We start from the raw sequence: 17,315 nt of genomic DNA, 5'->3' as shown, positions 1-17,315 counted from the left end.
TTCCAACTGCGTTCACATGATTGGATTATCTGCCTCGGCACAAGTAGCATCACTGCGTAAAGAACAACCACAAGAGAGGGGAAACAATGAAAAATGTAGCAGAAATTCTCAGATGGCACTATTTCTAAACTAAAGAGAGAAAACTGAGATTATGGAGGACTCATGTTCAAGGCACGATTTCTGTTGAAGTGCTCAAATTTATGAAACTGGTGTTCTGAGGTTAATACTAAAATTATCCATGTATGCAAACTGTTGTACAGAGGGAATGCCAACACACAGAAGAAAAGACTGAGACAATGAGGCTTCTTTTAGGCATTAAAATTCCATTATTAAGCAGTTTAAATTAAAATATAACACTGACATTTTTATTTCATAAATGCTTTGAAATTGCAGCATCATTCAGTAAAAAAAACAACAAACAAACAAACCTAAATGGCTTTAAATGCTTGGTTATCTGGTTTACTGACTGTAATATATCCAGCACTATATTGACTAGGAAAGGCAGATTTCTAATACACTTATGAGTAGTGGTCAACATAGGTGAGTACAGTGACCCACTTCTTGTTTCCTTTCATACAGAAGCTAAATGCAGAAGGTATTTTAATGCTGGAGTTAGAAAACAGCTTAAGAAATCAGTGGTGGTTTTCCCTTAAATTAAGTGATAAATAATGCTACCAAAATCTATACATCCTGTCATCTTAGATTATATTTTCTGTTTATCGTTCTTATCCTTTCAAAACTGTGGATGTGCATGCTACTGCACGCATAGAATAGCTGAAGTTATGGGTCTATTTTTGCAGTGTATGCCATCTTACATTACAGTTCTGCTTAAAAGGAATGAGAGTCTGTTTCTTCTGGTTTTACCTGTATTGTCACTTCTTCGGTCTCAAAGGACTATAAAGGAATATCTCCAAATAAGTTTTCTGATGACAGGTTGCTTACAATTTTTGCAAGTTATGATAAGATAGACTGTTAGAATAATCGTTTTACTCTGAAAACATCTTTCAAATCCTGTGAGGTTGTCAGAGAATTACAAAAAGAATGTTAATTCTCTTCATTAACAATCCTAATTATGATCATCGTGCAATAGAAAGTCACCAAACCAAGGTTAAAATGGAACCAGAAACAAAAGCAAAGTATCGTGAGAAACTGCTGTCCTGATGGATGGGATTAGGTGAGGGAGGGATCCAAGGAGGCAAAGTTTTATCTCTGATGGGTTCCTCCTTCTCTTGTCCCAACCATCGGGAAAAGGTGTCTCTCCATGGCTTATTGACCCCGATAGCCCACTGCCAATACATTTTGCCCCATTTCAGCAGCAGGGACGGTGCTGGGGAACACCAGCGTGGGCACATGGTGGGCACTGCCTGTGCCCCGCTGCTGCTGTGCCCAGAGAGGCCACCACACATGCCAAGTGGTGACAGCCCACCCAGAGCTGTCCCCTGGGCCAGGGCAGCAACGCAGTCATCACAGAAGAGCTCTTGACACCTCTGCAATATAATCCCAGCGTGCTTCCCACCAGCACGTAAAATTTGGCCTTTGGGGAGGGTTATGCAGTTGTCCTGCTAACTGCAGCCGACAGCAACGCTCCCTTTTCTATTTAGCATGGATTTTTAATTGTATTCTAAAATAAACTTTCTAAATCCTTTCCCAAACATTTCTTGTATGCATATTTAAGATAGCCAGCTATATAATCACTCCTCCGGTGCTCATTTTCTTCTAGGACTGATCATGTAATTAGCAGATACTCTATTAGCTCGTATAACGGCTATATTTCCCCACTAGTTATTATGCTGTAATAAACCACAGCGCAGCCTGCCCCTCCACAAACTAGCAGCAGTCTATTAGTCTTTGCATCCTGTGGCATGTCAATCATATACAAGTGCGCATCATGGGTGCAATTATGGTTTTTTTTATGGAAAATATAATACATTCTCCATTTCTGCACTGGTTAAACAATACATTTTTTATGCCTTTTCTAGAACAGAAAGAGAGACAGTTTTTCAACAGCACATCACTGCTCTACATGAGCACAGTGGTTTGATATATTAGCTACGTTGTCCACGTACACACAAATGGTGCAAACGAGCACTGTGGTCTATTGTAAAAATCAGATGATTGAAGATGATGAATGAGAAAAAAATTTGTTCCCACAAGAAGCTGTGTAATGGTATTTCTTTCAGAAAATGTTTTTCCCAGTTGAAAAACAGCACATCAAGATGTTACATGCTAGGTTTCCTCTACTGAAGTCACTTTTGAATTACAGCAGTCCTGCTCTTTTTGCAATACTATCGTCAGTGCTCACTGTTTTAAGCAGAAGTGTTTTTTCCAATACATTTATATGAGCAATTCATAAACTCTGTATGTCTACCTCCTCTGTATCAAATGGTGTCCATTTCACCTCACAGACCAAATTCTTCTTAACAGATCTGTAGAGCAGATGAATAAATGATAAAAAAAAATGAAGCCTGGCTTCTGTGCTGCAAATATGAATGCATGTACTTCTCCAGCCCAGCCAGATAGCTTCCCATGGATCCTGTAAAAGCAAAGATTAGTATCTCCCCTCACCATCACCAGTATCAGCTCTTCAGTCTCCAGGCTGTGCTGAAATGAAGATTGCACCAGGCAAAAGAAAGATATTTCAACCCTTATGTGGAATAATTTATGCAGTGTGGGATGCAGGAGGTGCGTTGCTGAACACGCAGTTAGCTTGTTAAACAGTGCTCCTAAAGTACGCACCACAAAGCAAACATTTGCACTCCATAACAGCCAGTGAGTTGCAGATTTTCCTGGAGGACTTGACTTTCAAAGGCCTGTTAGATGATGCTGAAAGCACATGAAAGATGCAGTCTTCCTCAGGGTGTAAAACAGGATGGTATGGGATGCTCTGGCTTCTTACACACCTCTAGCATGAAAACACATCTTCCACTTAAAAGCTTGAAAAGCCCCATGGTGTCACAGAGAAGATGAAATGGTACACCTGGGCAAAGAGGGTGCCTTCTGCCAAGGAGTGATGCAGCAGCAGCAGCAGCCCCCTTTCCTGCCCGTAACTGCGCTCCGGTCTCCATGCTGAGAGGGCAGGAAGGACGTGGCTTGTGCCTCACACCCTGGTGGGGCCATCTCCACCTCTGCTGGCCCTGGGGCTGCTGGCGCCCCTTCCCCCACCCCAGGAACCACTGAGCATCTTTCAAGGGTTCTCACGCTGCAAAGAGGTCAGGGTGCTCATCTCCTGTCAGTGGGTATACTACCAGCGAGCACATCCCATTATCCCAACTTCTGATCTTTGACGTTGGTCCATAGCAGAGGCCTTGCAAGAAAAAGTGAAGAGTAGAAAAGTGCAGTAACCCCATGATACATCAATTAGTTCCACATACAGACCCCCCCACCAGATGCTCTCAAATAAGCCCAGAGGTTAACATACTCCTGATTGCAAGCTCCTTCCACCAGTTGTCCCCTCTCACCAAATTCTCCCTCCGGCATCCCGTAGCTGGGTTTGCAGAGGCTGTCACATTACCCAACATGGCACTGTTGCTATGCCAGGGAAGATTTAGCCCTGGAGGTCTGTTCGGGGCAGTGGAGAAATAGCCCCCGAATCAGCAGCAATACGCAAGCACTTAAAGGTACACTTCCTCTCAATACCTTGCTGACTGTGGCCCTGGATGTGCAAGTCTGCCTCTAACGAGAAATTAAAATGCTATTCAGCATAAGGGCCTTGGGGTTTATTGGCAAATAAAAGGGGTTTTTCTATTAAATGGGGAATAATCAAAGTTTTCTTTCTCCACAAGTAAGATTACTTCTGCGTCACTCAGCAGCTTCCAAGCAGCACCCTCAGGGCTGCAGCACCCGCCCCGCCAGGCGGGAAGATACAGCTCATCGGGGCCTCAGGTGTGCAAAGGGCATTTTGTATCTTTTAGCCATGGGTTTGGGTCACTTATAGATCCACCCTGCCTCCAAGCTGTAAATTTAAGTCTCTATGCAGCTTTGCGCAGAAGAAAATTAACACGTTTAAAAGTAGCCTCTTAAAACTAGTAAGATGTTTCAGTGTATTCTAGAAAGTATTCGTTCCATCTGTTTCTCCATTTAAAGGGAAATAAATATCCTCTGTGATGCCAAACCAGAAACAATTTTTCCTTCTGTGCAAAGTTAAGGTCATAGGACTGCTTTTGACAACATAAGGGAGGGTTTTTTTATTTCCTGTTCCTTTTCTCTTTGCATTATTAATAATTTCAAAACTTTCTAATATTTTGAGCCAATAAAAGTTGAGGAAAATGTGTTGGTTTTTTTTTTAATCTGGATATAATAAAGTGCCATTTTTTGTATGAAAAATTAATGTACAAAAGGACAGTAATGAAAGTGCCAGCAGAGAACGGGAGAAGCAGCAAAGTGTGAGCTTTTGCTGATGGGGTGTCTCCCTCATTTTGCAGCAGGTGGGCTGCCATCTTCAGCCCTCTCGTGACAATCTCCCCACCTCGGTAGCAGCAGAAACTGCACAGACACATTCTTTGCTTTGCTTATTTTGCTTACCTAACGTAAATGAAGGTAACAGAGTCAGTTACCTCAGAGATGCTGTATGAATGCTGTGAATGAAGATGATGAAGAATACAGTGTTGTTTTTCTCTTTGGACATGGACCAAAGCCCACACAGAGGATCAGAAACCGATGTTTTATATTATGGCCATCAGTACAATTATATGTGCCATCATCTTCTACCATCAATAATGAACATATCATCCCACTAAAGTTTAACAGCAACACAGTGTGTAATTAGGGCAGAAACTAAGGCCATGGAAATGCTTAGGGATAACAGGAGTAAGCATATATATGTATATGCTTTCTTGGTTTTATGGAGACATAAGGTAGAAGAAAAACAACTGAGGTACCAGAAACCCGTGTAAATTTGAAGTATCCACATCAGTATTTTTTGTTTGTTTCTTTTTAACCTGAGCAAATTACTGGAACTTCTCTTCAAGACACTCAGGTTTTCTAGGAGAGTTAGACACAAATTAAATACCTGTCAAGCAAAGAATGTCCTTGGACCAGTATAGGCACTTAAACACAGGGAAAAACTCACTATGGGGTCAATAAGGTACATGAAGGTCTGAGAGCTGCTGACTCTGAACAATCTCTAAAGCATGATTCGACCAAAAGCCACATTCATCTGGTCTTCACACCGTTACAGAAATAAAGAATTTCAGAACAAGTCATTAAAGGCCTTAATCTCAAAATGAATGTATTTTTCATCTCTGCCTTCAATACCACAGCCAGCGTTGTCCTGCTCTCAGCAGACGATATATCACCCATCAGTTTAACAATTCCACACAGAGGCAAAGAGATATAATTGACCGAGAGATCTCAGCCTCAACAAGAATTGCACCCTAAGCAAAAACCAGCAGCAGTTAGAGACAAAATGGAAGACATATGTCAAAGAAATATGAGAATTAACCTGTGGGCCGTACATGAAGTAATTAACCTACACCCAGTCTGTCACATGTTTTAATAGACCCGTTGTAAAATTATCATCATGCCAAGCCCTCCTGGCTCCAGAGAGACAAAGCTGGTATGTGCTATAGATATTTCTGTAGCTTTACAGATGAAGATAATGATAGTACTCTGAACTATGGGCAAAAAAATTACGTATAAATTGGAAGAAATAAGAATAGAAAATAATAGAAATAGAAATAGAAATAGAAATAGAAATAGAAATAGAAATAGAAATAGAAATAGAAATAGAAATAGAAATAGAAATAGAAATAGAAATAGAAATAGAAATAGAAATAGAAATAGAAATAGAAACAGATGGCAGAGCCCAGAGCGCCGTCGCTAGTGGAAGAAGAGCAGCAAGATGTATATGGGACAAACGAGAGAAAATAATTTCTTCAGCCAGAAGATGTACAACATCCATGGTCTCAAAATAGCAAGGAACCAGCTCTGCTCTCAGCTCACTCCAAACTAGAAGAGCAACCGAAGGGATGAGGTGTCACCACAGCTTCCTCTTTAGCTTTTCTGTCAGAAGTTGTCTGGAGAAAACACTAGCTAAGGGTACTACACTCTCCACAAAAGAAAAGTAGACAAATTGCAGAATGTAACAGAGGAGTAACTGAAATGGAAAATGGCTTCACTTCAATAGTTCAGGTTCAATTCTGCCTTTAGGTGAACTGCAGTTCCCAAATTCCCCCTAAACACTCTCGCTGAAGAACAGACTTAGAAAAAGCTCTCCAGTTCTTTCTCTCCTCCTGGCATCTTTTGTGTCCGCCGTGCCTCACATGGGACGTCCATCGAGCATCTCTACTCCCAGAGCAGATCAAGATGCATTTCATTTCCCGTTGTGGCTGACTGCTGTTAATATAAGCACACTTTAGCAAAATAGTGAGACCCCTGCTGAGACCATGTACCATGCAGTCAACAGCAGATGTTTTGCAAGACTGTGCAAATTAATGTAGCACACACAGTGCAGCAGAAAATCAATATAGGGCACCGGGAAGTGATGCATTTGCTCCCCTTGTGTATATTTTTCTATTTTGGAATCTGTGATCTGACAAAGTCCTGTTTTGGAGGCGTAAGATTTAGGTTGACTTTGTGGTGTTTCTTAAACCAGAGCTTATGAGCAAACTGTTGTGCATCGCGTATTGTATACTGGGATTTGAGTTCTTTGAGAATGCTCACTGTTTTTCCAAAACATGAAAAGAAACTTTCTTTTTCTCACTATGTCTCCCCTTCCTCCACCTCGCACGTGCTCTGCTCTGTTCATATTTGAAGTCAAGTCAAATCACAAATTCTGCATTAGAGAAGATTTATTGGAGTAAAATAACTGCCAAAATTCAGGTGGTCAGCACCTCTTCAAACCAGCCTGTGCATCTCTAATATATAAGAATTTTGTTAAAGCAGTTACTGCTTACCCTACGTTTGTGGTCCAAAATACACACTTGAGAGTCCAAGACATTTTGCAAAGCGTTAGCTACAATTTAACTGGTAATCAGTTAAATGAGGGTTTATAAAAAAGATACAGCTGTAAAGCTCTTCAAAGCAGCCCTTGGGAACACAAACTATTGTATTGCAGTTTTCCCCTCAGTTTCACAAACTGCCATACGTTTAGTTTATAATAACTGCTTTAAGTAATTTAAAATGAAGGCATTTGGCTCCCACTGATGTTATATAATGCTATTTTAATAAGAGCGAGTGCGGTTTAGAGCATGGACCAGTGTAACTACATGATTCCGAACGGCAGGCTCTGCGTGCGAGAATTTTCTCTCTTACTAATTTCACACTTTCTCACCTCATGTCCTTGGCTTGGCCCTGTTTAATCTTGTAGCAGTAGTGAAATATTATCTGAACAACTGTGGCAATAATTAAATTAATTTTAAGCCGTTTAGGACCAAGGTATGATCTGCAATCTCTCCTCTTCTTTTTTCTCCGCCCCTACCTTCTAACTCACCTATTGTGGTTTGTTTTCCTTTTTCTGACCATTTACACCTATTTTCACATCCCCGCCATCCATTGGGATGCCCCACATACAAACTCATTTATCCTGACACGTAGTTTGATGTAAAGCCTCCCTGGAGCAGCTGGATTCTCCTTGGCCCACGCTTTTAACTGGGTAACTGCACTCTGACGAAGGAGTGGCAGCATGTAGGACACAATTCCTCTGCAAAGCCAGTACCAGTGTGGTACTCCCCTGTAAGGAAGGTATCTACCTTACGTACCATTTAATTTTCCTTCTCACACCTCTGGTACAAAAATAACTTCACAGCCAAAATAGATAATCTGTAAATGCTAGTAATATAGATAAAAAAGGTAAATTATATTGAAAAGACAAAAATGGGTGTAACAAGATAACTGTGAATGAGAGGGAGGTTAGGTGAAATGTCTGTGATGTAAAGGAAGTGGACTAATATTTTATCTTGTATCCCTCGAGACAAAACTTCCAAACATCACCGAAAAAAAGTGTATATATTGTGATCTCTAAACTCTTTTCTTTTCCTTTCTCTTAGGGCTTACTTGTGGCAACTATATTCTGCTTCTTCAATGGTGAGGTAAGCATGTGAAATACAGCAAATGAACAGAACTTGAAAAATAGTCACTTCGTTGTTCATTGATGCAGAAATGAAGCATGCCGTGCTACAAACTTTGAAACCACACAAAGTAGCTTTTTACCCTCTCCATACAAGCAGCAGTGTGCATTTTTGAAAGCTCTGTGTAGAGCGTGACCTGAGTGTCTCTGAGCAGATGAATCAGGAGTGTTACCATTACAAAGCAGATGGCACCAAACGAGGTACAGGTGTGACACTCTGCCTCTGCCATCTGCAGTTTGGGACAGAGGTCTAAGTAAAGGAGAAAAATGCTCTACTGCCCCTCCTGCCCCAGAATAGCGGGATGGATCACCTGGAAGGACCACGATGCCCCATACGAAGCAGTGGGGATCTTCAGGGGTCTGTCCTGGAGAGCCGTGTGCTGCATTCATCCCCAGGGCCGTGGTGGAGATGCCATCCCCAGTAGCACTGTCAGAGCAGAGGATCCTGGAGGAGTGCGATTACTTTCACTCCTTTGAGGATTAGCACTGGCCTTTTTATGTTTAGTATTTCTCACGTAGTCACTGAGAAATAAAAATCCTTGAGGCAAAGATGTCTCCTGTTCTCTTACAGCTGGATCAATATTTTAGATACCTACAGCTAGTTTTGTGTCCACTTCACTACTTCTTGTTTTTAACAAAAAAATAGCTGGTTAAAATATGTCAAGAGCCATTTAAATTCCTACAGTAAGCCATTTTCCAAAGATGGTTAGCAGAAAAATGCTTTTTCAATACATCAGGAGAATTCAACTGCAGCAAAATAAAATGCAGCATATCTTAGAAAAGCTAGAAAGTCCTATAAAAAGTTAATTTTTAATCCAGAGCAGATGCATGAGGTGCAGAGCAAGCTTTGTGATGCTAACACTCAGTATGTCAACCCAAAAAGATATTTGTGCTCCTGTTTATCTCTGTATATTATTAGAAAGTAGCAAGTTCCCAGTAATAATGTGACCACACGGATGTTTTGATAGTGACTTGAACCAAGTTACCTATTGATAAGGTGCTACTAGCTGGTTTGCTAACTTTCAGGATGGCAGAGAGTATTAAATTCTGCTACCACCTGTTGACATAGCTATACATTTGCTTCTGGCTGGCTTGCTGCGTAAACGTACAGCGAAATGCAACAGTAGAAAAGATTAGAGGCCTCTCACTGTAATTCTGTAGCATGGCTTCTCAGGAGAATAAGAGAATGGCAAAAGGTGAGCACTGAATGACACCAGAACATAACACGAAATGATAACTGTAATGATCATGCTACAGAAGTTCATGGTTTCATGGTTCCAATTAAAAAAAAAATTGGAGAGACGTACAACTGCTTTTTTCCTATCACATTTCTGTCCCCAGGATCTGAAGGCTACTGCCACCTGTCTCCTTCTCCCTTACTGTCACCGCTTTCTGGCACAGTCCAATCTCCATGCCCTGGAAACACAGAAAGACCTCTGATTCTCCCTGGTAGGCGTGGAGAAAGTAGAGACCAGCCAGGCAAATGTTGAAACATCCTTTCCCCATAGGAATGACTGCATAGCTATGTACAGGCAGTGCTCCAGTGTGTCCTCGCTTGCCTCCGAACAATGTGTTACCCCAAAATCCTGGCCTTGAACATTGCCTTCTTCATTCTCCCCAGTGTCGCCTTCCATTTTTTTCAGATTAGATTTTGCGAAATGAATTTGCTTAGTGTTTTATAGCTTTAGAGTAAAAGGTCGATTACTCTGTTATTCTCCAACTCTAATGCGAACATATGGATTTGTGCCTAGAAAGGCTGTAGCAATGCTAAAAATGAGGAAAGGCAGCAAGAAAATGCACTGAAAACGTAAAATGTCTTAAAGGCTGTTTGTTTCTTAGCTGAGTTTCATCAGACAGCTCTAATTCCAAAGTACTTTTGGCAATGCCACAACGTCAGAGAAGCATATCTACCTTTACAACTCCAGTAATACAATTTTCAGGTTACCCGATGATGGACAGATCTGGAGCATCTGCTTGCCAACCTCATGGCAGACCATATGCATCATTTAATTCAAAATTAGATTGCAAGGTATGAGTGAGTTTACCTGTTATATGAACTAACCTAGAGTGCGCTAGGTAGAAAACTAAAAGCCACATTCCAGGAATGAAAATTAGTCTAAAATAAATATGCAGCTCTCTTCCGTTCATTAAGTATTGTATGAAATTAATTTAGAATTCAGAATAAATATATTTGGATTAAGGAAATACACCATATTCATACATGATATTCAGATGTCCATCCTCGGAGATGTGCTGCACTTTGTGGACTTCTGCGCTGACTGAGCTGCTGTTAGGAAGGTGCAACAGCAGCCAGTCGTTCCTTACGTGGACTGAAGATGCACAGTCTGGATACAAATAACAATAACAGAAATAGTCACCAAACCCCTAGTCGCCTCTGACAGTCTTTTTGACACATCTGGCAGCCCACAGCAAAAGGACTGCTTCCTTGTGAAACACTCTCATCTGGATATCCACTTCTGATACTTGAATTGTCAGTGAGCCGTCACTAAGAGGACACATCTGGAAAGGATGGTGCCCAAAATGAGATAAAAATGAGCCTGATATTGAAATGTGGCATCCAGCTTTGTACTCTGTTGCTCCCATAAGTAATCACATGGATGGCTTAGCTACCTGCAGGTAGCTGCAGACTGCATGTAGGATTAATGACTCCTTGATGAAGTCGTTGATCAGAAACATCCTTCAGTGTCAGGCAGTAAGGACAAACAGCTGTGGGGATTCAGGTTTCCCAGACACGTTGAGTGTAATTTTCATTGGTGCTTGGGTACTTTTCACCATTACACCCATTTTTAAAATTGCTGTGTCTGCTGCAGACTTGCAGACTGTCTAACATGGTCGATGACAGGGATGCTGAGAAACCATCTCATTATTTTCTTATAGGAAATTTTATTTACTGGACAATAAGGGAGCTTTTTTTGTAGAATTTCCTGTTAAGGTGGGCAGAGAGCCAAAGATGACACCTCTCTAATATAGGCTCAAGACAGTTTGGTGCTACTTGCATCAGCACTTTACCAATAAACATCAAGGAAGTTTATGTACTAGAGTAGCTGTGCTGGGCTGTGCCAGAAGAGGATGAAAGGATTATGACCCCCTTCCTCTAAGTCCCATTTATTCCCGCAGTTACACAAGGTGTAGGTATATAAGGCACAAAGCCTATAGAGGACCAGCAACAGACTCATGCCATGCGTTAGGTCCTTCCAAAGGGAGTGCTAGTCTGAGTTTGGCTGCCCAAGAGAAGTAAGTTGAGATAATTTCCCCCAGTCCTGCTGTGTGCAGTATGACATAGACCAAAGCCACAGTCTGGTCTTCAGTCATGGCAGGAGATTGTTTCCAAGCTGCTGTATACATCTGCAGCTATAGAGCCCAAAATTATTTCTCATGAGAAAATTCAGTGTGGGGCAAGGAGATTAATTTTACTACCACAGGAGCCTGGATACTCTGGGATTTACTTTTTCCTAATGGAATATTTAACTTCAAGGATGAAATACATGAAGATTAGCCAGGACAAACAATGCTAAACTCAGTACCACCTGACAGTGTTTCATATTGCATTCATCCCCTACTACCTCACCAACCTCCCTTTAGTACCATGAGCCCATCTATAGAAAGAAATATAAAAATAGCAATAAGAAGCTGTACCGATGCCTACATTCACGTGGAAAAACACATAAACAACGGATTTGTTTTGGACTTTTAAAATGATAGATCTTCTTGTGCCTTTTCATAAAAAATCTCAGTGTCCAGCAGCACAGTAGTTTGTCCAACAACAACAGCATTGTACAGATGATACAAGGTCTCTGCAATAGTCTGCTCACCAGACCATATTTCCAGGCTTGAGATTGCTTCTAGACTGCAAGACTGGCCAACAAAATGGAAAGTCTGTTTGGAAAAAAAAAAACAGCCGTGTATCTTGTGTGCCAAAGGGGCGTGAATGGCTAATAGAGAACAGAAAAACCTTTTAAGTTCTGAAGAGTGGGACTCAGTAAATAAACTCAGGCTCTTAATTTCTTTAGACTTTACTTTCTTCCATCTGCTATCACGCATGGCAGCCATCTCCCTGCCCCTCCCGGTCCCCAGGAGCCTCCTTGGTCGTTAATATGTGATGACTGTGCATGTGATTTTCAGTAATGCCGCTTACACATTTAAAATCCGTGCATGAATAGTTTTAGTTGGCACTGAATTGTGATCATCTGAGATCCCTGGAATCACGGCAGAAACCTAGATTAACACGTTGTTTTACTCAAGTGCAGCAGCTTGTACTATCCATTATCCATTTGTGGCCGGATTCTTGTACAGGCCAGCAGCTCAGCAGAGAATAAAAACCCATCTGCTTTGACCTCATGCTCTCACTGCTCCATGGAGCCTTTTAAACCTGACTAATGGCACTTCTAATCAGGGGCTGAACTGGAAGGGATGTGCCTGTTCTCTCCCGGACCAGACGTACAATTTAAGTGTCACTCCCTCCTGAGAACAAAACTATAAGCTCCTCACGGCAGGCTCAGTGACATTGTTCTTCCCTCTTCAGTTAACCCTGTTATCATCTCCAGACCTGTGGTTGCCCTGGCAGGCCATCAGGGTCCAGTTCAACTGAGAGCAGTTTGAGAGCTCAGCAGGAGCTCATCACCTTCACAGCAGCTCTTCTCCCCATGCAAGAGCGATCAAAGCCTTGGGCTCTACGCAGGGGCAGGGGGGCAAGGAGAGGAACGGGAAGGCTGTAAGAGCGTGTTCTTGCCACCTTCACTAAAGACAGATTAATCTGAATGGAGGAACTGCTGTGAAATGCAAACACGCTCAACACTTAGGGGCAGAGGCGATGGCCGGAGGGGTGCAGTGGCTGCAGGCTCTAATGACCGTGGTGGCAGCATTGGAGAGATGGATGCGGGCGGGCAGAGCTGCTGGGAACACCCAAGGCTTCTGCAATATCCTCATTGTGTCCGGCCATAGGTTACGGGAACTGCTGCCCCAGTGTGCTTCTGGGGAAAATCACTGACTTAATCCTTCTGAAGATTTCTTCTTCCAGTCCCTCCCCATAGCTTCTAGGGTGACTAAGCTACAATATTCATACTGTAACATCAAAAGGCAGTTTTAAAGTGACTAAAATCTTTATGGGGTTTACCTCGTGTAATATTTCTGTATCGTGTGCTACACCTGCATTAGTCTTTCATGCAGTAGTTCTTTCTCACTAACAAACTTTGGCGATGGTGCGATATGAAACATCTCTGCATGCAGCCATTTCACTTTAAATCTCAATATTGGCACAGTAAGCTTTGCTTACAGCCCCAGTAATTAAAGTTCCGTTGTCACCATATGCCTTTTCTGTGCTTGATATCTAATTAGCCTACGCTCAGCCATTTGTTTTCTTTTCTTTATGTGTTAGGAGAAGGCAAATAGGAATACATTTCTCCAGATGAAAAGAACTCTTAACTACTTTGTCTTAAGCTAAACAATAGCAAAAAAAAAAAGAGCTAGTATTGGAAACTGGGCACGGATATAATTTTCAGTTAAGTTATAAAGGACTAGTCCAGCAAACGTTTGTTTACTCAAGAAAGTAGCCATACCAAAGTCAGTGCAACTACTTGCGTGAGTAAGGATTTATAGCATGAATCCTAATACCTTGGCTTGTGTCTTGGATTAAAAATAAAAAGCCAAAGCAATTGAAATATCCACTCTTGGCATGCTGCATAGTCCTGCTGTACACTCAGTAAGCATCTCAGATTCATAGCAATTCCTTATGAAGCCTTGTCCTTATGTGACATGAAACAGCTTTCTTGAAGGCAGCTGTGGGTGGTGAGTAGATAACATTTTACCATATACATACTAGTAGAGTGATTAGAACTGTGGAGACTTGGGAAATATTAAAGTCTTTTAGATTAATCTACATGAATCAAAGATACTGTTCTGCACAGAGCCTAGAGAGTGACTTCAGACTGCTGCCTGGGCAAAACTGACGTACAACACCCAGCTCAGCAGGAGCACAGAAACTCTGGGACACTCCTGTTACCGCAGTGCCTCATCTGCCTCTGCCTTTCTCTGGAGGAGTGGTCATTTACAGCAGATTATTATGGCAAACTGCCACAGTTATCACATTTTGCTGGCTGGAATCGCTGATCTGAACACACAGAGTCAGGGTTTGCCCAGTCTCTGCTCACGTCTCAATGCTTCCTTTGGGAAGGAGCTAGCAAGTGCCAGTGTGTCTCAACATGCAGCAAGAGAAGGGCTTCTTATTCCCTGGCAGGAGTCAATAGCTTAAGTCATATCCTAGCACCATATATAACATCACCATTAATGTAAATGTTGAATAAAATATTTTCTTCCTAGAAGATGAATGTCCAAAGGTTGAAATTCTCTCATATGCAGAGGGCTATGACCAATGCTATTTTTTTTGCCAGCACAGAGCCTGTTCTTAATTTACCAGAACAAAATCTCTGTTTATCTGTACTAATCTTCTAACTCTTCCCCTCTACAAAATTAGCCCTGGCAAGCTCTTGAAGTGTACTTACACTTTACCATTCACAGCCAGTTGTACTCAAGGTTAAGTTTCTTCAGGGATCACAATGTATTAGCCAGTCCAGGGGCCAAGATCCAGCTGCAGCATCAGATGGGTTTTAATCCTCATCCCTCCTTCCTCTTCCCTCTTCTGCCATAGCATTCCACGGTGTTCCTGTGCAGAAATCTGTTCCACATCTACCTCTTATGGGAACAGCTAACCCATACCAAATCTTCATAAGCAGTAACAACTGCAGAAACTAATTGCTGCCATAGGGTAGGCAGGGAGGGAGTTAAGGCCAAGAGATGAGTAACTTCTCTGCTTCTGGAGCTGGGGGCAAAGCAGGGGAGAGAGGCAGACTGAACCTGATGGAATTAGACCTGGAGCTTTTCTTTTTTCTTTGCTTTTTTTTTTTATTATTATTATTATTATTATTATTATTATATCCTGCAGCAAATTAAAAATTTGCTAGAATTATAGGGGTTTAGATTATGCCTCACCCTAACTATATGCTTCTTTAACAGGTACAAGGAGCTTTGAAGAGGCAATGGACGCAGTACAAAACCCAGTGGGGCCAAAGGCGCCGAGAGCACTGTTCCACGCGATCTACCTCCTACACTGCGACATCAATCACAGAGGTTCCCGTTTACCTGTACCATCATGATTCCAACAACGAACAGTTAAATGGGAGATACGTAGAGGACTCTGAACTCGTTGCATTAAAATCTGGAGAGACATCTGCTTAGCTCAGTACTAGCCCTTGCAGACACATCATTTCACATTCTGCTTGTGAACAAAGTGGGGAGAAGGGAGGGACCGTAGAAATCCAAGCCACTGTGGGAGAGGGCAAGACCAGGAGGAAGGACTCATCATATTCAAACCACATGAGCCTCTGACAGCAATGGCATAGAGGGAGTGTGGCGCAGTCCAGGAAATAGCATTTCTTCCTCTGCACTGCAGCGGGGAGTGAACATGGACGTGCCCACCAGGCTATGTCATCTCCACATCTCTTGATACTGGCCGTATGACGTGACCATCCGACAGTTGTAACAGTGCCAGGTAGCCCATAGCAAACAGGAAAGAAAGAGCCAGTACGTGGCAACTGGAAACTTCCAGCAATTTTTCTTTTGGTACTTTTCTTTAACGCTAGATTTGGAACTATCAGCTTTCACAAGATGAACTGGCTTGGAGTCCTTTACTTTTCCCCTTTTAATGAGCTTGGTGACTTCTTAAAAGATTTTGCACATTGCAAGACAAATCAAACAGACTAACAGAAAACGAGTCACTCCAAAGTATTCAAATCTTGATGATCTTCAAAGGGTTGACCAAAATATTACCATCCCCAAAGGATACCCCAAAATATTACCTTCCCATTAGCAAGTGCATAAAATGGTAAAATAGTCATTGCATACCAAGATCACAACACCCTCAGAGAAACAGACTGGTTCTTTAGGCTGCCTCCCGCAAGCCCTGAAGGCATCTCAAAATATTTTTGTTTAACAACACTGGTGGTTCAAGAATATTTATTTATAGGAAAAATTGTCACCCTATTACTCTGCCCAGAAACTCATCATTAAGGCACAATTCTTTCACTCTGAATAAACTGTGAAATTTGTTTGGAAATTATGATTTTCTTTAATAGCCATTCTGAGATGAAGGCTAGACAAATGCTTGCCTCTGTAATAAAATTGTGATCACAGCAGTAAAGGATCCCAGGTAAGAAATGAGAAACTAATGTCTTAGCACAGGAATCATCTATTTTTAGAATCTGGTTGTGCTCTGAGTCCCTAGTTGAAGGTGATGATTTCATGTGTGAGTCTGTCATCAGGAAAACATGATGAAGTACAGTTTTGTGAGTAATAAGCACCTTTAATCACACATTCAAAGCATCATTAGAGTCTCTGTGTGACTGTTGAGGCAGAAATCAGGTCAGGGAGAAGCTGATTTGCAGGTAGAAGTTACAGTACTGTCACTGCAAAAGTTCTGCAATTCACAAAAGAAATAAAATAGATTAATTTCCCACATGAAGCTAATGGTAAAGAATCTGCAAGCAGCAAGGGCAGTGCCAAGGAAGTTTTTCAGGGCTGTGACTCCTATGGAGTTCTATGCATAAAATCTCTGATGAATATAATGTCATTCCTTCTTGCATATCTCTGAAAAACTGTCCTACAGATTTCCCACTCCTTTGCCTTTGGCTGAGAGGTGCATGGAATATTTCAAATGCTAACAACTTCAGGATACCCATCATAGTCCTTAACTTTGACGGAAGCTGAAAAGTTATCAGCCCCCATTTGTTTTCCCTGTTGATACACCTGCATCTGATGCTTCCACCCCAACCCAAGTAGGAAGACACGGTCAGAGGAAGAGGCAAGTGCTAGTGGTAACACTTGCTCATCTCAAATGTCTAAATACCAGCCCTGACTTGGGAGTTGTAAATCCACCGCCTTACATGGCAGGTGAATGGGAAGAGGCAGAATACCGTTCTTTATAATGCAGTTGCATTCACGCATCCACCAGTTGCAGACTTCTGCTGCTGGTGTAGAATTTCTTCCTTTCCTTCATTTGCTTGCTGCGGTTCCATCCATAATGATTTTTCCCCTCAGCACTGCAAAAGGTACTTAAAATATTGTGGGTTAGAATAGCCTTAATTCCAGATCTTCTCAGAGAGTAAAGGAGAAAAGAAAAACTGAAATAAGGCACTTGAACTAAATGACAATTGTTTTGAGGTGATTTTGGAGGTTACAG

The 17,315-nt window shown here is 41.8% G+C and overlaps 1 protein-coding gene across 1 annotated transcript in view; it reads left to right on the top strand.

Annotated features, from left to right (window-relative positions):
• The window catches only part of CALCR (calcitonin receptor), a gene marked incomplete at both ends in the record, with an annotated part of 174,480 nt that extends 159,164 nt beyond the window's left edge, over window positions 1-15,316 (top strand). Inside the window, 2 exons of the mRNA XM_082480051.1 lie at window positions 7,986-8,027; window positions 15,095-15,316. Of these exons, the coding sequence (XP_082336177.1) occupies window positions 7,986-8,027; window positions 15,095-15,316 (264 nt within the window). The remainder of the gene's footprint in view (window positions 1-7,985; window positions 8,028-15,094) is intronic.
• Window positions 15,317-17,315: the final 1,999 nt, after the last annotated feature.

Source organism: Vanellus vanellus (assembly GCF_965231255.1).
Source record: "Vanellus vanellus genome assembly, chromosome: 2".
Taxonomy (NCBI): Eukaryota; Metazoa; Chordata; class Aves; order Charadriiformes; family Charadriidae; genus Vanellus; species Vanellus vanellus.
This window is presented reverse-complemented; position numbering and strand designations above follow the sequence as displayed.